This window comes from Cheilinus undulatus, linkage group 7, assembly GCF_018320785.1.
Source record: "Cheilinus undulatus linkage group 7, ASM1832078v1, whole genome shotgun sequence".
NCBI lineage: Eukaryota > Metazoa > Chordata > Actinopteri > Labriformes > Labridae > Cheilinus > Cheilinus undulatus.
Genome location: NC_054871.1, coordinates 51122105 through 51147188, shown reverse-complemented (window position 1 = coordinate 51147188; position 25084 = coordinate 51122105). Strand labels below are relative to the sequence as shown.

The following is a 25084-nucleotide window of genomic DNA, read 5'->3' as shown; positions in this document are numbered from 1 at the left end:
TCTGATGTAATGCTCAAGCACCACAGAGCCAGACAGGAGGCAAGGAGGGGACGGAGTCTGTGTCAGATCCAATCTGGTCCCACTGAGACACGGCTCTCTGCAGCGACGCCACACGGACTCAGGGCCTGCTCCTATTGGCCACGGTCCAGTTGTGTGTTGTGTGGGTGTGTGCGTGTGCATGCGTACCGTCTCATCAGCTAGTTTCTCCAGCTGCTGGATGTACGGCGTGATGAGCGAGTGCAGGTTTCTTAAGATTTCCTCCACGGGCAGAGCGGAGAGCAGGAAGCCGAGCGCCTGCATCAACCACATACACTGACTGGTCTGAAGGGCGAGAGGACAGAGGTGTTAAGGGAGCACACGCATACACAGAGGATATGAATGCCAGACAGGAAGTAAAGCCAACACTGACCTTGTGGATCTGTTTGATGAGAACCTCCTGCAGATAAAAGTGAATCAGACGTCTTTATTCGAAAAGAGAAACTAAAAATATTCACCGTTTCCAAAAATAACAAAAATATACAGCTCAAAGTTATTTTTGGACAGCAGGATCATCAGATCAGATTCCCAATAAAGCTGGAATAAACACCAGCTGGTTTTCAAACCTGACTTTATCCCCGTTTCACCCAAATCAACGATCCAGGGGTGTAACCTTATTAGACAAGATTTAACAAAAATACTTTTTAATAAGGTTTACTTATAAAATTGTTGCTGGTTTATTAACTGTGTAAAAATTCCCCCATGGTTATCTCACAGTTCGAATTTTAATTATTTTTGTAACAAATCAGTGGCTACATCACGTGTTTTGTTGCTCTGATTGGCCCCTAAAGATGTGACAGACAGAGCGTTCATCCATCACACTCCGGGTTTTTTTCAAAGCGTCTGCCCTTTCCCAAACGCTTAGTATTGGAAGGTTTTCCAGATGGATGTGTGAAACAAATCCATCTGGCGTGTCAGGTTACTTGTTTTCCCCTATTTTTGCTAATTTTGGTTTAGGCAAAAAGTAATTTTGATTCTATAATCAGATTTTACCATATCGAATTGGACCGAATCGTTCTGTATTTTAATGAATCGTCAGTGAATCGAGATTTGAATCCAATCGTCTCGAGAAGGAGAGATTCACACCCCTATTAGATATCATAGTTAATAAGGTTCAGACAGCAGCTAGGTGGGCTTGATTAATGACCTGAAGGGAAAAAAATGCCCACAGGTTGACTAGGGGAGTAAAGAAAAACTTTGAGGGGCAGGAGACATTGCAGTCTCTCTGCTGAAAACATTTAACTGTTGGCATTAAAAAAAGGAAACTGACAGCAGGAGTAGCAGGCATCTGCTCAGATTGATATGAAAAGTGCTACCAAACTTCGTATCAATCCATTGAAACAGTCAAATGTGCATTTAAAAACACAAAATGTTTCAGCTGATTTTTACTGAAGTAAGAATTAGCATAAAAGTGAACAGGTCTGGCTGTGCTTGCTCACCTGTGAGACGGCCACGATGTTAGAGGCATACGGAGGGAGGTCGTTTTTACACTCCCGACAAATCTTCTTCAATGTAGAAACAGAAGAAACGGAAAGATCGGGGTTTCCTAAAGCCTGCAGCACCAGAGGGAGCACGCTGCTGAGCATCACAGGGTGATCGGCCAACCACTCCGCCAACGCACCTGAAGGGGGAGCAAAGGTAACTGCGAGGTCTCTACAGTCAGAGGTTCCACTTTAAATACATCTGGTTTAGTTTAAAATGTTCTGATATAAGCTTAACCTAACATGTGTTAAGATTAAACCAATCCATTCTGACTTGGTCTTTAAAAGGGGGGGCCATCTTATAACCAGGGTCGTCATATTTTTAAACAAATACGATGATTTATATGACATCTGTGTGTCGTCCTACCGATGGTGAACATGACGGTGTCAGCCAGCTGCACGTTGTTGATGGTGATTCTGGGGATGAGTCCGATCAGACCAGGGATCACGTCTGAATAATTTACATCGATGGTTTCTGCGATGGACTGGAAGCCGTACAGCAGCGCTTCTGTGTGCTGTTAGAGAAAGATCATAGTATCTCAAACACAGCAGGTAACATTTATAATAAAAATAAAACATATTTAACAGCTTTATGAAGCAGATTTATTCTGACGAAGTTTTTAAGGTATGTCCCTTTGAAGAAGCTGCGGACTACGCGGTGGGCATCCAAAGCTTTGCGGTACAGAGCTGTCGAGGTTTCTAGCCAACAGTAGTCCTCTCCAGACCCGACCTCCTAATTCTAATTTGGTCTAAGCCAGGGGTGTCAAACTCAATCACAGCAGGGGCTGGATTCTGGATTCAGGTCTAACCTGAGGGCCTAACAGGGTCACCTTTTTTAACCATAAACTCTGAACTTCCTTTGACCAGTAATAAAATACGAAAAAAACTGAGGCACTGATGATAAATGATTTTGAAATTTAAAAATAAAATAAAAAGATAAGTTTACAGGCTCAAAATCTGACAAAGTACATTTATTAGTCCAGAAAGGTCAAAACATGAAATTGAAATTGAAAATAATGTTTTTAAAATGCAAATATATAAGAAAGAAAGAAAAAATCATGACTTTAAAAGTCTAAATATGATTAAAATCTTTAAATTGAGTGTCTAAAAGGTCAACTATGGGATTATGAAGTTAAAGTTAGGAGTTGAAATTACAACATAACTAGTTAAAAAGATCAAAATATGAATTAAAAATTAAAATTATGAATCTTAAAGCTATAAATTTTATATAAGAAGTCAAAATTATGAGATAAGATGCTCAACGTACAAAAAAAAAAGTCAGAATCCTAAATTTGAGTCCTAATTTTGTGATGCAAAATTGAAAATATGCAATTAAAACACAAATTAATTTCTTTTCCCACATTCCTTACTTTATTTCTGATTATTTTTTCAGATTGTACAACTTAACAAGAGTATCTTAAATCATCAAGGATAAGTTTACATTTTTATAGTTCTGCAGACCTCATACTGATGGGTCAGAAATATGATATAATCTCGCAGGCCAGATTTAACTGTTCCGCATGCCGGATTTGGCCCCCAGGCCTTGATTTGGACACCCCTGGTCTAAGTGGTCTAAAGCTTGAAATGAGACACAACTTTTAATCTGAGAGACAATCAGACATTTACCTGCCAGGAAGTCGGCTGCTCATTGGTAAGCAGTCTGCCCAGTTTATCATACAGGTTACTCAGAAGCTCCGCCCCCAACATCTCATACACATACATGAGTGTATCCGATATGTCCACCCTGAAAGCACACAAACACTTAGACAAATGAACACCAGATACCTGATAAGCCACTGAAATGGATTTATAACACAGACCTGTAGATCCTGAACTGCTCCTTCTCGTCAGACGACCAGGACTCGTACTCGGCGTCCGACGGGAACTGAGCTTTATGCAGTAAAACATCGACCAGCTGGAAATACACAGGCCTATAGACCTGCAGGTAGATCACCTGTTTCTCCGTCTCAAACGACATGATCTCATCCTGAGGAGGAGGAAGAGCATCAGAATATTCATATTCATATATCCCTCATATATTCTGTAAAATCTGTAGTATTTGTCTCCCTGGTATATCAGCCTTGGCATTTTTTGGCATCTCAAAGGGGAAAACAGTGTGGACTATATTTGTGATGATTTCCATTTAGTTAAGCAAGCCCAGGTTACATAAAGTAAGACGAAGATGAATAGCTAGCTAAAACACAGAGAATCAATTGATCTAAAGCTTCGTGTTCATAAAACTTTAGCATTAATCTAATTTCACATCCATCGCAGATAGACCAGGCTGATGTGAGCCATCAGGCTCTGCTTTGTGTTCTTAAGTTTAGGTCATGTAACCTTGCAAGGCAGATGGATTCGCCCATTACTGTGTTTCTCACTGGTGAATCCATCTTGCAAAGCTCCAGTCTGAACCGTTTGGGCCCAGTTAGAAAGTGACAGGACCAATGAGCGACGAGGGGCAGCACTTTCAGGTGTCGAAGTTGTGACGTAAGCAAGCAGTAACAAGAGGCCAGTGCAATTATGGCGGAGGAGATCAGCGTGGATGCTGCCAAAGCACCAGTTTTATCAGAACTTGACATTTCGTGTACTGACATGTATACAGTCGCCACGGTTTGCGTTATGCAGTTCTTTATGGGGTTTACTCCTCAGTAGCAGCTACGTCACGTGTTTTGTTGCTCTGATTGGCCCGTAAAAATGTGACAGACATCTGTGTCACCCTTTGATTTTTTTTTCAAAGCCTCTGCCCTTTCCAAAATGCTGTCTATGAAAGGTTTCCCAGTTGGATTTGTGAAACAAATCCATTTGGTGTGTCAGGTTACAGGTCCAGATAAACGTCAGGAAACCTGATTTGTGCCCACATAAAAATATATAAGGACTACAAACGGTGTGGATCTCTGTCAAGTCCAAATGTCCCATATTTAATCAGATATTAGTCCGTTTTTGCCGGCTCTTACAGAGCAGAGTTTCATGTTTTATTTTGCAGCCCGGAGCTGAGTGGTCGTGGCGCGTGCTGATGTGACATCAGTGCAATTGTTGTGTGTAGTTCCACTTTTTTGGGACGATGGGTAAGATTGGTACCCCTACAGAAGGGTGCCAAAAAGTGGGGTGGTACAGGTTGGTTTCTTGGGACCCTTTCCAAAGTTTGCTCTATGGAAATGCAAAAAAAATGCATACAGCGCCAAACTGAACCAGACTGCTTGGTGGAAACAACCTATAAAATCCTCTTATTATCTGTGTCTCTGTCTAAACTTTGTTGTCCTTGCCTAATACATCATCATTGCCACCTTAATTACTGCTGTTGTCAGCTTCTCTGCCACTCTCCTTGCTCAGGTCATCAGCCATCATTTGTACTCTTACTCAACTTTTAACCTTTTATCACATTTTTCTTGTGGAGGCTAGAACAGAAAACTTCCTTCCACATTTGTATTTCAGCAAATCAATTTTTTTTCTTTAGTCGTGTCTTTACAATAATGAGATCATCAAAACCCATAGATGTTGTATCCAGTCTTAATGGGTCAAAGATTGAAGTTTTAGTTCTGATTTGTATTCACTAAAAAAAAAAAAAAAAAGTGTAAATAGCTAAAAAAAAATCAGCTCTGGTACATCCCTACATATTACAGGGTGCAGTTTCTATATTAAAAAAAACTCTTCTTTTCAGAAAGTCAGTAAGCAGTGGAGCTGAGCATTGCATCACCACGCGGCTTGGACGGATTCAATGAAGTCTTCATCTTCTTTAGAGTGGTGAGGTGTAAAGACACAAAAATAGCAAACACAAGAGCACCAAACTGTGCAAAGTCATTGACTGTAACTTTAATGAGCATGTGTTAAACTCTGGTGCTCTCATTTTCAAAACTTTCGGTTTTCAGGTGCCCAAAAAGCTGCTGTTGTGTAAAGAAAAAAACAGCAAAAATGCAAGAAAAAATACTGTTTTCATGTGTCCTAAGTCCAATGTGAGTAATCCGAATGACAGATTACTACCCTGATTAAAGATAAAAGCAGATATTAGTCTCAGATTTACCTGTAGCGTGTACCAGAAGGTGAGCGTGAGCGAGCTGGTGGTCTCGTTGACCGGGTAGTGACCAGGGATCCCTGTACAGAACATGATCATGTTGACTAAAGCCAGGAAGCTCTGCCAGTGATCGACCTGCTCCAGCAGAGTCCTGCAAAAAAACACAGGTGAGCGAGGGACAGGTAAGATAGTCCTCATTCATGAGTGTAAAACATGGAAGAGGAGCAGACAGAATACCTGGAGTGGTTCTCTCCCAGTGTGACAGCGATGCGGCAGATCCCGTGGCAGGTCTCCATGTCTCCGCTCTGGACGGCCTCTCTGAGCTGATCCTGCAGAGCGAGAACCTGGGGAACAAGCTTCAGCAAGGTGTTCACATACCTGAGACACAGAGAAATAAACAACAGTTCATGTAATTTTCATTATTTAAAACAAAAGACAAAAAAACACATTCCTGGGGAATTAAAACAAATCTATTTTAGAGAGTTCAGTTTAGTATATGGTTGTCACAACACTAAAAAAAATTAAACTTGTATAATATTCTAGCAAAAATCACATCATATTGATGCCTGCTGGGCACTATAGCAAAAAAAATAAACAGCCTAGACTGTTAATATTTTGTTAATTTTTGTTGTAATTATCAAAGGTTGAAATTAAAACTCTTCATATTGTCTGAATTGCACAAAAATGTTAACATTTTACGTCTCTTGAGCGGCAGCCAGGGCTGGAGGTGTTATGTTTCCTGGTAGTCCAACTGTCCCATTCCTATGAACGTCATATTTCCAGGAGTCTGAAGGATTTTCTTCCATTTTTGCACAAACGTTCACTTTGTCAAAAGGGGAGGAGATTTAATTTTGGCAGAACAAGGTCAAGGTCACTATGATACCAGATCTAGTCAGGACAATATTTTAAGAATGCATTGAGGGAATTTTGAAAAATTTGGCAGATTTTGTAGGTCAAAGGACTCAGCCATCCAGATGGGAAGGAAGTCTTTGCCTCAAGTGTAGGAGTTCAAGAATCTCGGGGTCTTTTAACCAGTCACGGCAGAATGGATCATGAGATTAACGCAGTGTTGCAAGCACTGAACCATAGCGTCAAGGTGAAGAGGGAGCTGAGCCTGATTTGACAGGTCCATCTTTACTCCAATCCTCAGCTACGGTCATGAGCTTTGTGTAGTGACTGAAAGAATGAGATCGTAGATACAAGTGGCTGAAATAAGATTCTTTAGGAGGGTATCTGGGCTCTGCCTTAGAGATGGGACATCCAGATGGAGGAAATGAGCCACTGCTCCTTCATCTCCTTCATGGAGCCAGTTGAGGTGGCATCTGATCAGGATGTCTCCCGGTCACCTCCCTGAGGAGATCTTACAAGTCCAACTGGGAACACACCAAGAATTTACTGTAGGAACTATTTATACCACAGGTGTCAAACTCAAGGCCCGGGGGCCAAATCTGGCCCATGGAACGATTACATCCGGCCTGCAAGATCATTCCATATTTGTATTATAACTGGCCCAACACTATGAGGTCTGCAGATTTCCTCCAGTATAGTAGTGTAAACTTCAACTTAATTATTTAAAATATCCTTGTTTAGCCATAAAAATCTGAAAAAGTAAAGAGACTTCATAAAAACTCAAAATGTGGGGAAAGAAAATAATATGCGTTTTATCTCATATCTTTAATTTTGCATGTCAAGATAACAACTCAAACTTATGATTTTGACTTTTCATTTCATACTTTGACCTTTTCAACTCAGAATTTGGACTTTATATTTCACATTTTTATCTTTTAGATTACCAATTTTATATTTTAAGTCATATTTTGACCTTTTCAATTTCTTACTTTGGCTTTTTAATCCCATATTTTGACTTTTAAAACATGATTTCCAATTTTTTTTGTCATATTTTGACATTTCAATGAATAATTTGTACTATTTATATCATATTTTGACCTTTTACACTCCCAATTTTGAATTTAAGCCATAATTTTAACTTTTTAAGTCGTCATTTTGAATTCTAGCTCATGATTTGACATTTTCAACTCCTAATTTTTGGCTTTTTAATCCCACATATTGACCTATCAGACTCACAATTTAAAATCTTAAGTTATAGTTTAACCTTTCAAACTTATGATTTCAACTTTCTCCTCATATATTTGCTCTTAAAAAACATTATTTTGTTATTTTTAATATTGTGTTCTGATCTTTTGAACTACTAAATTGGAATTTTTATCTCAGATTTGAGCCTTTAAACTCATAATTTTTACTTTTTTGAATTTCCAAATGATTTATCATGAGTGCTTTTTTAAAATTGTATTACTGGTGAAAATGAGGTTGACAGTTATGGTTAAATGTTGACCCTGTTAGGCCCTCAGGTTAGACCTAAATCCAGAATCCGACCCCTCAATCCGGTGATTGAGTTTGACACCCCTGATCTACACCATCTTGCCTGTGAATACCTCTTGCTCCTCAAGGAGGGGTTGGAAAATGTTGCTGGGTAGAGGGATGTCTGGGCTGACCTGCTGTGCCTGCTGCCACTGTGACCCAACCACAGATGGACAGATGGATGCTAGGTAATGACATGACAAGCAGGGTACTGCTGCAAAAGCAGAATGTTTTTAATTGAGAGTGCAGCCACAAAAACAGCTGATGTTGAGGGTGCTTCTTGTGCTCAGGGCACTAAATATGCTAGACTACGTTGGTTTTGTATTGAAAACGAGCGGTACCTTATTTTTTTATGTGAGCAAATATAAGTAATTTCTGTCAGTATTAATAATTTTAGACTAATATAACCTCAATAATGGTTTAATGATTATGAACATCAATAATGGTCACACATAGTGCAAGTTCTAGTTAGTACAGAATCATTGCCAGTGTTTCTGTACGATCTGGACAGTGTGCAGGAGTTTGCCAGGCCTGTATTTTGATGGATTCATTTTACTCCTACACAACTGTGTTATAAAACATGTTTTTTAGCTTTGGTATTTTTGGCACAGTTTTTCAGTAAAATAAGAGACGCATGTGGTGATGTAGAGAATCCAAAATGTTGACAACCTTTGATTATTGTATAAAATGAGAAAATACACTAGTATTCAGATATCTAACACAGAAACAGTTAAACACAAACTGAACACACTAAAATAAAAAAAAATAAACTGACGCACAGAACATTTTTAAACACACACAGCTGAACCATGAACATCCCCACAACACCAAAAAAAAAAAAAGAAAAAAAGAAAAATGCAGACAAACTAAAACCTCCAAACACACGTCCATGAAATGCTGAAACGTGTTAAAGACTCTGAGATGCTGTCAGTTTTAATTCTGTCTCTTCCTGCTGCCTCAGTCATCACACCTCCCACACACACAAACAGTGGTCATCACTAGTCAGTGAAATGTCGCTAGGTATCCCAGCATGCTTTGCACTGCGGATAAGCTGCTTGCATTACACAATCAATAAGAGGGAATAAACAATGAGCTCCAAGCTTCAACACCAGGTTAGACCAGGTTCTCTGAATCAGGAAGTCATAAACAGAAATTTAAAGAGATGAGATGTAACATTTTATAAATACTGAGTTTGGACAGGTAAAACTAGGATTTATCAACACCAACCTCACAGGTTGTGTGTGTTTTAACTAGGCTGAGAGAAAAATGCCTTCTTTATCGTCTACTACAACTGAAGGAAACATTCATGGCTGAACTGGGCAGTGACTGCTGAGCACTGGTGATGAGAGCTGGCACCTCATATACTATATGACACCAGCAGGCACAGTCATGACATTGTATTGAAATACATGTACTTTTAAAATGGAGTTGGCCCCCCCATTCTGCAGCTATAACAGCCTCCACTCTTCTTGGAAGGCTTTCCACAAGATTTTGGAGTGTTTGTTTGTGCCCATTCATTCTGAAGAGCATTTGTAAGGTTAATGTTGGACCAGAAGGCCTGGCTCACAATCCCTGTTCCAGTTCATCCTAAAGGTGCTGGATGGGGTTGAGGTCAGGGCTCTGTGCAGGCCAGTCAGGTTCTTCCATCAACCCATGTCTTCCTGCTTTGTGCACAGAGGTACAGTCATGTTAGAATAGAAAAAAAAACATCCCTAAACTGTCGCCACACAGTTGGAAGCATAGCATTGTCCAGAATGTTTTGGTATGCTGAAGCATTCAAATTGGCCTTCAGTGAACATAAGGGGCCTATACCAAGCCCTGAAAAAAAGCCCCATACCATTATCCCTCCTCCTCCAAACTGGCAGGTAGGTAAAGCCATGTTTCCATGAGGGGGTCCAGTTTGATTAAGTACGGTTTGGTATGGTTCGGTACACTAAGCACCAAAATAGTTTGCATTTCCACGGACTACGGTACCCCCACTTCATGGGCGGGCTGTACAGAAATGCATGTGAAGTCACATGAAGCACGAGTCTGCTGGTCCAGCCGCAGAGTTGTAGAAAGGATGGGTGACAGAAATCAGTAGGGAATAACCATTAAACAGCTTTGTTTCAGCTGAAAGTGCTTAAAAAAACAAAACAAAAAAAAATTATATCTTAATAATATTAACCGTGGTCTGTACAGATCATCAGCTGATGAAATACATGTACAGAAACACTCTGAGTCTTAACTGTACGTTAAAATGTGAATATATCTAGTATAGAACAGTTGATATAACAAAATATAAAAGTTCAGAGCTGTACCATGAAAACTTGACACATTAGAATAAAGTAAAAGTTTACTGGCGTTAAAATCAAATTAGATTCAGTAAATATTGATCTCGTTTTAAAATAGGCTGCAGCCCTAAATTCTAAAAACACTTTCAACAACCACAGAGCCATGTTTTCAAAAGTTACCTATAGTCAGAAAAAGAAACAGTTTGGATCTCTGTCGAGTCCAAATATCCCAGATTTAAGCAGATATTAGTCCGTTTTTCTCCCGTTTTAGCCGCTCCTCACAGAGACTTCCATGTTTTGCAGCCCAGAGCTGAGCAGCTGTGTCAGGCGCTGATGTGATGTCAGTGCAGCTACCTATTGTGTGTGTAGTTCCACCTTTTTGGGACGGATAGGTAGGATTGGTACCCCTATGGAAGGGTGCCGAAAAGTGGACGGTACAGGTTGGTTTTTTGGTACCCTTTCTAACTTTTGCGCTATGAAAACGCTTAAAAATGCTGGCCGTTCTGTACCGAACTGAGCCGGAAACAACCTATAATGGTCTCCTGGCATCTGCCAAACCCAGACTCACCCATCTGACTGCCAAACAGAGAAGCGTGATTTTGTCACTACACAGAACAAGTTTCCACTGCAACACAGTCCAGTGTCCGTGTGCTTTACAACACTCCTTCTGATGCTTGGCATTGGACGATTTGAGAATTGCATGCAGCTGCTTTGTGATGGAAACATATTCATACAGTTTTAGTGTTTACATTAATGCCAGTGGAAGTTCAGACCTCTTCAGCTTTGGATTCTGCAGATCGTTGGTTACTTTTATGCACCATGTGCCTTAGCGGCGATGCCTCGCTCTGTGATTTTACGAGGCCTTCCTCTTCGTGGCTGAGTTGCCGTTATTCCTAAACTCTTCCACTTTCAAATTAAGATCCCAAATGTTTGTAAATGGAGATATCATAGCTGGGTGTTTGCTTTTATACACCTGTGGCAGAAGGTCTAATTGAAACAGTGGAATTCAATAATAAACAGGTGTGGCTTAATACTTTTGTCTACATAGTGTAGGTTTACACAGCAGTTTGTTGCAATTCTGCATTAGCTAATTTTAACACAAGAAGTTGCGGCTTGATCTGCACACCAAAGAACCATAATTCTGATGGTTATCTGATGGTATCTATGGGAATCATACTGAGGGTTCCTGTACATTCACTACTGTTCTGTGTTTGTGGTGATTTTTTTATTTCCATCTTAAGGGCCTTGGATGTTTCTGTGTGTCTCTATGTGTCTCTCAGAGATGACACCGTGGTCTCTCCTCCTTCCTCCTGCTCTTAAACACTCACCATCTCCCCTCTTCAACCCCCCTCCCCTCCCAACTCCCCTCCTCCCGCATTACTGCAACACAGGGGAAATAGGTTGCCAGGCAACATGATGAAAATGGACCAATAGCTTCCCCTTAAAATAAGAGAAAGGGAGAGAAAGAGGGTTGAAGTAAAGGTGAAGCAGCAGTGTCTGCAGATATTTAAAGATGGAGGATCAGATCTTTCTCTACCTGCTCTTCATCCTCCTCCTCCTCCTCACGACGTCAGTGTTCGACTGGGAGCTGTATGGAGGTTTACACCCCCTCCCCGCTCTAAAAGGGAGGGGATGCAGCGAGGGCTTGCCATGTCTGAATCAACCAGGGCGTGATGACATCTCTACCCTCCTCTGTTACCATGGAAACACCAGCCATCCGACAAATGCTACTCCCACCCCACCCCCTGTCAGAGTGCACGTTATAGCCCCCTCTGATAGCCCTTAAGCCCCCCCTTCAGAGTCATCTCTAGTGTCATCTCTCCAGTCTAACCAGTGAAACCATCATGTTTCTACATTCACTCTTAATCTTCTCTCAGGTAAACAGCTTATTAACCACATCTGCACCTTTGGGAGTCGGGCTGAGACACGGCGTTCACGATGGCCTCTACGGCGGTGTCGAACAGCTCAGGGTCAGGCAGGGCGCTGAAGCAGTCGTGAATGAGGTCTTCGCTCTCATTCAGGGGGACATCCAGCAGCACCCATGACGACAGGCAGCGCAGCACGCGAGCCTTCACTGCCCCAGGGCTGTCTGTCCGCCTCAACAGCTGCTGCAGCAACGGACACACCGACCCCCACTCTCTGCCCAGAGCGCCTCGCACCTGCAGGGGGCGATAATGAGGTCAATGTGTGTAAGATTCATCTGAATTAAACCAAGTCTGACATCTCTGCTATGGTGAGGCTAAGATAGACTGTAAACCCAGAGATCTCTGAGCTGTGGTGGCCAGTCAACAACTAGGCTAAGGCCAACAGAGTCATCATAAAACGCAGAGGTCTCCCAACCACTGGTGTTGTTACAGTAACAGAATTTAAAACTTAGATACCATACCATTTGAAAAAAATTATGAAGTCAACAGAGCAGGGAGAGACACATCTGTCTAACTTCAATACTATTAGTATTAAATAGCAGAGTATTTAGTTAACTTTTCTAATGCAACATTGCAGTTTCACTCATACAAGTTTAAGCACTCATTATTTCACATTTGACAGTCAACAACTACAGAAGATCAAGGTTTATAATCAACCAAGTTAGCAAATGATGGCCATTCAGGCCTGAGCTTTCCATCTGTAAAATAACATTTTCCTCCGTAATGTAAAAGAGGAAGAATACAAGGTTGCTTCACAGTAGGATTTGGTGGTATTAATTTTTAATACCATCACACTCTTCCCAATGTTTTACCAGACTACATGGTACTACTGCCAGGTGTTTAAAGTGGGGCTATTATGCCTTTTTTCAAAGCTTTACACCATCTCTCTGATACCCACGTAGTAGCTTCACATGGTTTACAGCTCAAAAAACTCCTCCTGTTTCTCACACTGGCATCCTGAAAAACCCTTATTTTAACCTCCGTCTGAAACGCTTCGTTTTCGCCGCTGTCTCTTTAACCCTCTTTAATTTTTAACTTTGTCTTGACTGGGGCTATATGATTTGCAAAAATAATCTGATGAAATGAATCTGAAATCTGATGAAATAATCTTGCAAGCAATTAATCCATAGTAGCAAAAAATCCGAATGAGGTTGCAGCACACTTTATGCTATAAAGGAGGAGGCTGGGGTGGCAAAAGTTAAGCTTTCCCAACAGCAGCAGCAGCATGGCTGTACAACTCACCATTCTGAGTTGTACTCTCGGGTTGGATGGCCCGCTTTGGCAACCCGGAGGCTTATTCACTGGTACACCTTTATTTATAGGGCAATTCTTGGTCTGCTTCCCTTCTATCTATGTGTTTTTATCATGCAGAGAAGAACCGGACAGTACCGGACCTCTTTATGCTCTCCGTCCAAACGCTCGGACAGAAATTGGGAAAAGGGCTTTTGGGTACTCTGCACCATCAGCCTGGAATCTGCTGTCTTAAATGTTTTTAAATCTAAAATTAAAGACATGGAAGCAGATTCTGTAGGATGTTGATGTTTTAGCTCGGCTGTTTAAACAATTGATTCCCAGATATGACTTGGTTTTAATCCAAAATATTGTGCTTTGTAAATTGTACTTTCTCTCTCTTTGTATTTCCGTCTGTAACTTTGCATCTTTTTGCTGCTGCCTGTCTTGGCCAGGTCTCCCTTGAAAAAGAGGCTTTTAATCTCAATGGGACCAACCTGGTTAAATAATGGTTAAATAAAATTTAAAAATGGTGCACCAGCATTAATGCAAACAGGGATTGGTGAGGAGTAAGTCATATCTAAAAACACCACTATGTTCTCGTTTTGATTAAGAAACACAAAATCATGCAAAAAAAAAAAAAAAAAAAAACCTGACAAAACTGACACTTGAACATTTGCATAATGTGCACAAAATTTCTGCCTTATACTGGTATTTGGGCACATTTTAAATTAAAGAAATATTGCACATTCTGCGATTTTTGAATTGCAGCAGGCCATATTGCCATTTAATCTAATTTGCAATTAATTGCTCAGCCCTAGTCTTGACATAGACTGAAACACTGGCATACGCTTATCTACATACTCAGTCTTCTTCCTTCTTACCGACATCAGAGTTAAGAACTCTGGAACTTAAAATCTCCGATCACAGGATCTTTTCTTGTCTGTCCTAGGGCTCAGAACTAGGCCCATTTCCCCATACCATGCCAAAGGAGTGTTTCTCCATTGGCCTGCACTGATGTGCCTGCTGGTCTCACCTTAGCCTGAGCACGGTTTCCTCCTGTACATACATCATCATGTCATAATGCAACACCTGTAGCTCTGTCACTGTGCATTTCTGCAACAGCGCCAAAACAAAGCTGTCTTTACCTTTGAGACATTCACACTGATACAGAAACAAAGTGATATCTGGTGTTCCTGTCTGCAGTCAAGAGTAATCCATGAAAAATTAATCCATCAGAGTACTCAGATTACTTTTTTGTTTTAACAAAAAACATTAACACATTGTTCCTGTTAGCTGTACCTGTCCCTTCCTGTACTGTGGCAGTCTGCTGGTCTGGAACTCCTCTGGCAGGACGGTGAGCAGCTCCAACAGAGCTAGGCAGCGTGCCCGTCCATCTACCCCTCCCCCCTCCTCCTGGAACACTCGCACCATCTCCGCCACAGCACCGGGCCACGCCTCTGGCATCGTGTTGAGCGCCAAAGAGGCGAGCGCCACGCAGAGACGGGTCAGAACCATCTTAGAGCCCGAGGAGAAGCAGGCGATCTGAGAGAAGAGCTGAGTCTTTAGAGTCTCGTACTGATCTGACGGGATGTCCGACCAATACCTAGAGATCTTAGTGTGCAGAGCGCTTGCCCCAAAGTACTGGATCTCTGGAACCTGAGGGGGTTAGGGTTAAGAGAGAGTGTGAGAAAGTGTGTGTATGTTTATGTGTATATATGCGTGCATGTCAATGTGAACCTTACCTTATCTGGGCTGAGGAGAGCCCAGCAGAACTGCCAGGCCTGAGGAGAGACCTGAGCCTGCATCAGCCATTTCTGGGCCAGGTTCTTGTTCTCGATGTTTGGGTCGTAGTAGAGCTGGTGAAGAGCCTGCAGGTGAGGTAGAGGATGAGTCAGAAGCATCCATACCAGGACTGGGCTGTTTTAAACCTGGCTTTATTCTTTTTATTGTTCAACCTGATATGATTATTTTTATGGAACTTACGCAAGATTTAAATAATTGTTTTTATTTCTTTTTAAAGATAATTCACACAAACACATTCATACAGCTGAGATTATCCGATGGTGAAAATCAGGGCTTGTATCAATCTTATAAATCATAACTGACGTAATAATAATCCCCACCCTACAATGCCACAAACTATTCCAGAATCACGCAACCCCACATGCACTCAGACATTCAGCTCATAGACCCCCATTGAAAAGCAATAAAAATATTCATTTTCTTACAGCTAATTGAAATTTATCCAGTTGGAGAGATCAACCAATAGGCATATGGTAGGTTTTGGTAAAGACCAGCAATGTGGAGAGCACAGTCAGCTCAACATCCACAAGCTCAACCAGAATGTCTAAATTAGTTCTAAGGTTAGGAAACATGGTATTAGCAACACACAACTGGGCAGTACTGATTTTTTTGACACAGTTTGATCTTCAAAAAGTTTCCCCTTGGTATGAAATATTGCCACCTCGTATTTTCAAACCTCATAACATAAGAGGCAGGTCAGACCAAGCACTTGCTGGTGTGCACTCCCAAGCACAGCAGTAAAAGCAAGTGCTTTGTTTGATCCTTTTACCAAATGATTCAAGTATTTATTTTTTTTTTTTTTTGAAAATATTTTTATTGACAATTAAGCACCACATCTTAATCAAACAGTGCGTACATTTCACATTAACCCCCTATCCCCTCCAAAACAAAACAAAACAAGCACAATTTCCAACTAATAAACAGAGCACAGCACAGTCCTGCTTTGCAAAGTAGGATATCAAATTGTTGAAACATTGTTAGAACATATAAACATACAGTGAATGAAGTCATATAGGCAACAGAGCCTCCCCCTTGTCCACTAGCCATCTTTTCTTGGTTTGGGAAGAGCCCTCCAGAATATAGTGCACATTCTCGGGCCTACATGATCAAGGAATAGAGTCCATATATGATAGAACTGTCCTATTGTCCCTCTGGACCGATATGTCAAATATTCCATAGGTAGCAAATCAAATATGACCTTGTGCCAATCAGAAACAGACCATATTGTATGTATAAAACTGCCAACCTCCTGTCTACATTTGATACATAAAGCAGAATCTTCAGGGTCCATCCTATGTCTAAGTTGTGAAGAGATCTGAAGACGATGTAGCAGCCTAAATTGTAATTCTTTTGCTCTGTTACACACAGATATTTTATTGGCAGGTTCCCATATACCTATCCCTGTAGTTTCATCGATATCAACCCCACACTTGCAAGGTGGCTTCATTTACTTTACTGGATCTGTAGAGGGCCTTGTAGCATTGTCCTATTATGAGCCTTTTGCTACGTATTGTTGAGAGTAATTCTTCAACTGGCGACATTTCTAAGCTAAAGTTGTATTTAGTTTGGTTGTGTATAAAGCTTCTTACTTGCAGAAATCTAAAAAAATGTGTTTGAGGTAGTCTATATTTTTGTCTTAGTTGATCAAATGACATCATTTATCCCCTTCATATAAATCTTTCAAAACTTTAATACCTGCATCTTCCCACAGAGAAAACCCAACATCACCCATGCTCGGAGGAAAGTCTGTATTTTTTTGTATTGGAGTGATTGCTGATATAAAGTCTGTTCTTTTCTCCCATTTCCTAATCAGATCCCAAACCGTAAGTGTGCATCTAACGATGATGTTATCATCTGTAATCTTCAATGCTTTCCAATCCCGCTTAAATGGAAGACTAGTCAGTGTTAGTGGTTTGCCCAAATTGAAAGATTCAATATCTAGCCAGACAGAATCTGGATCATTTCGTATCCAGTCAACCAAATATAGAAATTGAGAAGCAAGCTGATACAATCTGATATTAGAGACTGCCAAACCTCCCTGGTCTGCTGGTAATTGCAGTTTTAGCAATTTCAGTCGTGTTTTTTTGCGACTCCAAATAAAATTCCTGAACCAGCTATTTATTGTTTTGATAGTACTATTATTTAAGAGTATTGGGATCATTTGAAATTGGTACAGTAACCTGGGCAAAATATTCATCTTGACCAGTGCGACCCTTCCAAGCATTGAAAGTGGAAGAGGTGCCCACCTTTCTAGATCATCATGAATATGTTTAAGAAGGGGTTGAAAATTTGCTTTATACATCTTCTGAAGTATGGGGTGACAAATATACCGAGATAGGTAAAACCTTGGGTTGCCCATCTGAATGGTGATACTCCAGGTGAGAGTGTGTGTTGTACTTGTCCAAATGGCATTGCTTCAGATTTATTGAAATTGATCTTATATCCAGAGAACTTAGTAAACTGATTGATGACACTCAGGATTGAAGCAACGGAAACTTCTGGCTGTGTTACATATAACAGAACATCATCTGCATACAATGAAGATTCAAGTATTTTTTTAAAAATGAGGGTGTTTATTACAGTGGCTTTACAGTTTCTCTTTACCTCTCCCTCAAATGAAGATCGGCCTTTAAGGAGCCGTATGCAACATTTAGCCTGGTAGCATTTAGCAAAACAAACATGGAAAAAACAAAACTAGCTCTGCCCGGCTGTGAATTTACCCTGCTGTAAGCTTATAAAAAGTTTGACTATTCTAGCACCTACAACTACAGATTATTTTCATCTATGTGTCCCACAAAAAGGGTTAAAATTAATGCTGAAAATTTTGGGAAAATAATCTAATTGCAACTTTTCCCCCAATATTGCGATTGCAATTTGATATGCGATTATTGCTATTATTGAAGTTCCTCATCTTATGTTACTTTCAACAAACACAAGCAATAAATCATTCTATACTATAACCAACACACTATTAGATTAAACATAGGCTTCTTGTGCTGATTTTGACTTGTATTGTGAATTGGAGATGAATTTTTGTATTGAAAGGAGTGATCATTTTTATATCTTTTTCATATTCACTAAGAAAAATGTACAAAATTGTGGAAAATAGGATTTTTTGCAGACTATTCTAAAAAAAAAAAAAGTCACTTGTATGATTGCGTGATGTGTAATGTATTACTACTCAGCTGCAAAAAAGGTATAAACTGGTTCTTTTGCACAAATTTCAGGTTAAAGAAATATTACAACTTCTGTGGTTTTGAAAATTGCAACAGGCCATATTATAATTAGGGCTGAACGATTTGCAAAATAATGTAATTGGAATTTTTCCCAAATATTGCAATTGCTATTTAATATGCCATTATTCTTGGGTTAATCTTGTCTATTCTTCAACAAATTCAAGCAATAAATAATTCCATAAATGAAATGAGACTATTTCTGAAGCATTTAATCCATAGTAGCATGAATCTGAATATGAGGATGCAACACGCTTAAAGCTATAAAGGAGGCGGCTGGGGTGGGGGAGGTGAGGCTGGCTACCAGCTGATCACAGCTGGGGTTTGACTTTTGCGAAGTAACGCTAGGCTTCATCAGTTTTAGACAGAATGAGCCAACTATTCTTGCTTGTATTGCAAATTTAATGTCATTTGCTTTGTTTAAGAGCATTAGAATTTTTATGTCACTCATTTTAATTGAGAAAAACATACATAAAACACAAAAAGTAGGATTTTTGTAAACCATTATAAAAAAACTCACACTTCAATGTTTGCATATTGCACATAAATTCTCTGCCACTGCAAAAAAATTGATTTATCAAACTGGTATTTTGGCACATTTCAAATTAAAGAAGACTTCAGCAATGCCACCATTTTCTTTCATGTTTGACAACATGCACAGATCAGGTTATCAAACAGATAAGTTCTTCTGCCCACAAAAGATCTCTAAATCAGCAGACAGATGTGCTAGATGTCAGCATTAAAATTCTACGACACATAAACATCTGCTACAGACATTATCTCACGCCTCATTATTTGCTAGTGGGCTGATATCAGCTGATACCATCTGCTGCTGCTGGTCAGTATCCCTGAAGACTTCCTCCACCAGCAGCGCCCCCTCGTCATCTCTCCCCTTTGTTTCCTCCTTCAGCTCTACATCTTATCAGTGATCTCAGGAGCCCTCAATCATCTACGGTACAGACGCAGAGATGCCTGCGTAATGAGTGCATAAAAACATTCCTAGATGTTGTATGGTTACATCAGCTTTTTTAAAAACAAACACAGCTCTGACTACGCTAACGCAGAAAACCTGGAACATGGAAACTACAATCAGAAAGCCTTATGAGTGTCAGAGCACACATTAACTGCTCTGTCTGTACATATCCTGGGTTTCCTTTATTAAAAACACTAAATTATTAACTTTGAAACAGACATGACATCAAATAGGAACAGCTGTAATGGCCGTTTAAATTGTAATACTACTGCTCATCCTGATGCATTAAGATATTTGGCAGACATGCACTCTGCAGGGAGCGCTCCTATCTGTTTGGTTCATCCTGTTCTGTTTAGCGAATGTCACTGCTGGATTATTAATACCACAGAGAATGTCTTAGAGGAGATTGTAGGGAACTGCTTTGTCCTGCAGACACTTTCTGCTTGTACACCATGATGCTTTATTTTTCTGCACCAAGCTTAACATCAAACCTCTTCTATTTGATTTCTAAAAGTTTTTTCTCCTCCTCCTTGTAAGTAAATCCTCCACTAAATGAACGCCAACTTGTTTATTTGGTTTACATAGTGAAAGTTTCGTAGGCTTGGTTTTATATGAAGTTAAATCCAGGCCAAAGCTTTGCTAGTTTGAAAAAAAGGATAATTGGAAAAAAGACTTTAACACTGAAAGTTTAAGGTTTAATCTCATATTTTCAATTCAATATACTTTTGATTCAACTCTGTTATTATTTCTGATAAATTCATTCATTCATCAGTCAAATCCTTCCATTTCAAACTAAAATCTTATTTTTTTGGTTTCAGATTTTTTTTCACCTTCAGATCTTTCTTTCACTTTCAGATCTTTCACTTTCGGATCAAATCTTTTCAGTTTCAAACTGTAGGCACCGTTCTGGTATGGGGCGTGGGATTGTGATTGACGGCATCGCAAAGAAGCTCACGGCCTTCTACTATTATGTTGCCTTCAAGAAACGTGGGTACTTTGACAGATATGACTCAACACTTGCTATATACTATATTTAACAGATTTGCTGTAAACTAAGTAATGCAGAGGGCAAAGCTCTCTTTAACAAGCTCTTTAAGACAACTCTGCAATTACCAATATATAAAAAGTTTAACATTTGTCAGATTAAGTTTAACAGCCATACTCAAAGAAATTATGTTTTCCATTACATATTTGACTGTGAATGCAATGCAGTATCGCAGATTACAATGGCATCCTCCTTACTGCAGCAACCTGCAGGCTCACAGGTATGAAATTAGAGAGGTTGCAGTGATAATTATCCTAAATATCGTAATGCTGGGTAACTTTTGAAATGTAGGGACAGACAGAAAAATATTTTATGTGTCAAAGCATTAAGAAGGAATAAGATTAACATGAACTGGTTGAATTCTATTAGCTGCTGTTGATGTTGTAGTCTTTATGTTGTGTCAACATTGACCTAAGGAAAATTATTTGTACAAGTTAATTTTATGTAAAGTCAATGTATGCGAGTGGATGTGAGGTCAACTCGGGCATACCGCAAATGTGCAGCGTGATTTACTAGCTGGATTTGTGCAATTCACATATTCACAAGGCACATTTACACTGTGTTTAATGCACTTCATTCCTTTATTCACAAAAGTTAAAAAAATGAACTCAAGTGAATAACTCATGTCATATTTCATATACATCACTGGCGATTCCTCGAAGGACCAGCATGGGGAGGAGGAGGTTCATTCAACCGGGACATGGAGTAAAAACTTGTGAAGCTATACGACACACATAAACTACAGTGCCAAAAGTATTCGCTCACCTGCCTTGACACGCATATGAGCTTAAGTGACATCCCATTTTTAATCCATAGGGTTTAATATGACGTCGGTCCACCCTTTGCAGCTATAACAGCTTCAACTCTTCTGGGAAGGCTTTCCAAAAGGTTTAGGAGAGTGATTATGGGAATTTTTCACCATTCTTCCAGAAGCACATTTGTGAGGTCACACACTAATGTTGGACGAAAGGGCCTGGCTCTCAGTCTCCGCTCTAATTCATCCCAAAGGTGTTCTATGGGGTTGAGGTCAGGACTCTGTGCAGGTCAGTCAAGTTCATCCACTCCAAACTCTCTCATCCATGTCTTTATGGACCTTGCTTTGTGCACTGGTGCACAGTCATGTTGGAACAGGAAGGGGTCATCCCCAAACTGTACCACAAAGTTGGGAGCATGGAATTGTCCAAAATTTCTTGGTATGCTGAAGCATTCAGAGTTCCTTTGACTGGAGCTAAGGGGCCAAGTCCAGCTCCTGAAAAACAAGCCCACACCATAATCCCCCCTCCACCAAACTTTACACTTGGCACAATGCAGTCAGACAAGTACTGTTCTCCTGGCAACCGCCAAACCCTGACTTGTCCATCAGATTGCCAGATGGAGAAGCGCGATTCATCACTCCAGAGAACACGTCTCCACCGCTCTAGAGTCCAGTGGCGGTGTGCTTTACACCACTGCATCTCACGCTTTGCATTGCACTTGGAGATGTAGGGCTTGGATGCAGCTGCTCGGCCATGGAAACCCATTCCATGAAGCTCTCTACCACTGTTCTTGAGCTAATCTGAAGGCCACATGAAGCTTGGAGGTCTGTAGCCATTGACTCAGCAGAAAGTTGCTGACCTCTGTGCACTATGTGCCTCAGCATCCGCTGACCCCGCTCCATCATTTTACGCGGCCTACCACTTGGTGGCTGAGTTGCTGTCGTTCCCAATGGCTTCCACTTTGCTATAATACCACTAACAGTTGACTGTGGAATATTTAGGAGCCAGGAAATTTCCCCACTGACTTGTTGCACACATGGCATCCTATCACAGTACCACGCTGGAATTCACTGAGCTCCCGAGAGCGAGCCATTCTTTCACAAATGTTTGTAGAAACAGTCTGCATGCCTAGGTGCTTGATTTTATACACCTGTGGACATGGAAGTGATTGGAACACCTGATTTACATTATTTGGATGGGGGAGTGAATACTTTTGGCAATATAGTGTATCTGTTCAACTGGCACAGGAATAAAAGAGCTTGCTTGGAGGAAAGGGAGTGAGGAGGTCAGATTGTCTGGTAAGCTGTGAGAAGATTTGTCTGTCATTTTGTCACAGCAGATACAAAGCAGAAATCTTCTCAGTGAGGTCAAGCTCAGCCATGTTTGCTGACAACAGACTGAAATGCAGCAGGTGGGAGAAGGCCCCCCTTCCCCTCTCACATCTTTAGGGGCACTCGTGATGAGCGAGTGGAGCGAATTATTCATGCAAAATATTTTTGTTTTTAATTAAGCGAGTGAACTCCCAAGATTAGCACATTCATAAAAGTGCGAACAGGTGATTGTGTCTGAAAACAACATTAAAGTGTTCAGCTCAAACTTTAGTCTTCAACTGTCATTGTGAACACACATGTGTCAATTATAATGCAGCATTAAGAGCTGGTAAAAACACTTTATAAAGCGTTCACTCTGAATCTCAATACATTTAAGATTCATAATTAATTATAGTAAACATTCGGGCAAAAACACAGAATGCCAAACCTGAAGGAGCTTCATTCATCAGGCTGTTGTCTGTGTGAGAAATACTATTAACGTCATCAACATTTAGAGTCTCCTACACACAGACTTAATCTGGACATGGTTTCTACGTAGGCTATGAACAGATGATTTATTTTTAGAGAAATGGAGATTGATCAATAAACACACTGCTTGCAAACCCCCCTCACTATGACACAGACACAGGGCTGTGGAGCGTGCTCAGTACATCTCTCCTGTGTATATACTGCCTTTTAGATCTCTCCAATTAAACGTCATCTTCTGCTATTATTGAGTACAAATGAATCTGGTGAGGCTGTCACTTTGAGTTAAATTATTTTTATGACTGTCATAGTAACAAAGTTTGCTTCTCATGCAAATATTTATTTATTTTTTATTTATTTAAGCTTTGTTAGTGACTCAATCTTTTTTTAAATGTGATCATCCCAGGTCAAAGAATCAGGGTAGCATAGCCTTATATTCATTTGCATTCACAAACCAAAACAAATTCCAACCAATTAGAGAGCACTTCTGCAAATCACATATTTTGGCCTGCCGCAAATGTCCCAATGAGAACACAGACCAAAGCTGCCTAGTTTGATCCTACGATTGCTGTTATTCTTGACCTTATTCTATCAGCCTATCCTCCTTTAACTTGGTGGCTACAGTCATGGACGAAAGTATTGGCACCCCTGGAATTTTTCCAGAAAAATCACCATTTCTCCACCATTACAAATGTTTTTGGTATACACATGTTTATTTCCTTTATGTGCATTGGAACAACACAAAAAATCACAAAGAAAAAAGACAAAATTGACATAATTTTACACAAAGCTCAAAAAATGGGCTGGACAAAATTATTGGCACCCTCAACTTAATATTTGGTTGCACACCCTTGGGAAAAAATAACTGAAACCAATGTCTTCCTATAACCATCAACAAGCTTCTTACACCTCTCAACTGGAATTCTGAACCACTCTCCTTTTGCAAACTGCTCCAGGTCTCTCAGATTTGAAGGGTGCTCCTTGCAACAGCAGTTTTGAGATCTCTCCATATGTGTTCAATGGGATTTAGATCTGGACTCATTGCTGGCCACTTCAGAACTCTCCAGCGCTTTGTCTCCAACCATTTCTTGGTGCTTTTTGAGGTTTGTTCGGGGTCATTGTCCTGCTGGAACACCCATGACCTCTGACACAGACCCAGCTTTCTGACACTAGGCCCTACATTGTGGCCCAAAATCTTTTGATAGTCTCCAGATTTCATGATTCCTTGCACACAGTTAAGGCATCCAGTGCCAGAGGCAGCAAAACAACCCCAAAACATCCTTGAACCTCCACCATGTTTGACTGTAGGTACTGTGTTCTTTTCTTTGTAGGCCTCATTCTGTTTTCTGTAAACAGTGGAATGACGTGCTTTTCCAAAAAGCTCTACCTTTGTCTCATCTGTCCACAAAATGTTCTCCCAGAAGGATTGAGGCTTACTCAGGTACATTTTTGCAAACTCCAGTCTGGCTTTTTTATGTCTCTTTGTCAGCAGTGGGGTTCTCCTCTGTCTCCTGCCATAGCGCTTCATCTCATTCAGATGACCACATATGGTCTGGGCTGACACTTTTACACCCTGAGTCTGCAGGACAGCCTGAATTTGTGTGGAAGTTGACTGAGGATGTTTATCCACCATTCCAACTATCCTGCGTTGCATTCATTTGTCAATTTTTCTCTTATGTCCACATCTAGTGAGATTAGCCACAGCTCCATGGGTTATAAACTTCTTGATTATAGTACACACAGTGGACAAAGGACTTTCAAGATCTCTGGAGATGGTCTTTAACCTTGAGATTGTTCATATTTTTACATAATTTTGCTTTCTAAGTCCTCAGACAATTCTGGGCTGTTCTTTCTCTTCTCCATGCTTGGTGTGACACACACAGGCACACAACACAAAGGTTGAGTCACTTTTAGACATTCTAACTGGCTTCAGGTGTGATTTCTAGATTGTCAGCACCTGTTACTGTCACAGGTGAGTTTAAATGAGCATCACATGCTTGAAATAAAATGATTTACCCACAGTTTTAAAAGGGGGACAATCATTTTGTCCAGCCCATTTTTTGAGTTTTGTGTGAAATTATGTCAATTTTGTCTTTTTTCTTCTGATTTTTTGTGTTGCTCCAATGCACATAAAGGAAATAAA

At 40.4% G+C, this 25084-nt stretch overlaps 1 protein-coding gene across 2 annotated transcripts in view; it reads right to left on the bottom strand.

Annotated features, from left to right (window-relative positions):
* LOC121512115 (importin-13-like) overlaps window positions 1–25084 on the bottom strand; it is a 66274-nt gene that overhangs the window by 31121 nt on the left and 10069 nt on the right. For both annotated transcript variants that reach the window (XM_041791164.1, XM_041791165.1), the window contains exons 3-13: window positions 15079–15204; window positions 14636–14992; window positions 12084–12337; window positions 5764–5904; window positions 5536–5677; window positions 3338–3504; window positions 3144–3261; window positions 1885–2032; window positions 1476–1657; window positions 410–436; window positions 187–321 (exon numbers count right to left, since the gene is read on the bottom strand). In XM_041791164.1, the coding sequence (XP_041647098.1) occupies window positions 187–321; window positions 410–436; window positions 1476–1657; window positions 1885–2032; window positions 3144–3261; window positions 3338–3504; window positions 5536–5677; window positions 5764–5904; window positions 12084–12337; window positions 14636–14992; window positions 15079–15204 (1797 nt within the window). The remainder of the gene's footprint in view (window positions 1–186; window positions 322–409; window positions 437–1475; window positions 1658–1884; window positions 2033–3143; window positions 3262–3337; window positions 3505–5535; window positions 5678–5763; window positions 5905–12083; window positions 12338–14635; window positions 14993–15078; window positions 15205–25084) is intronic.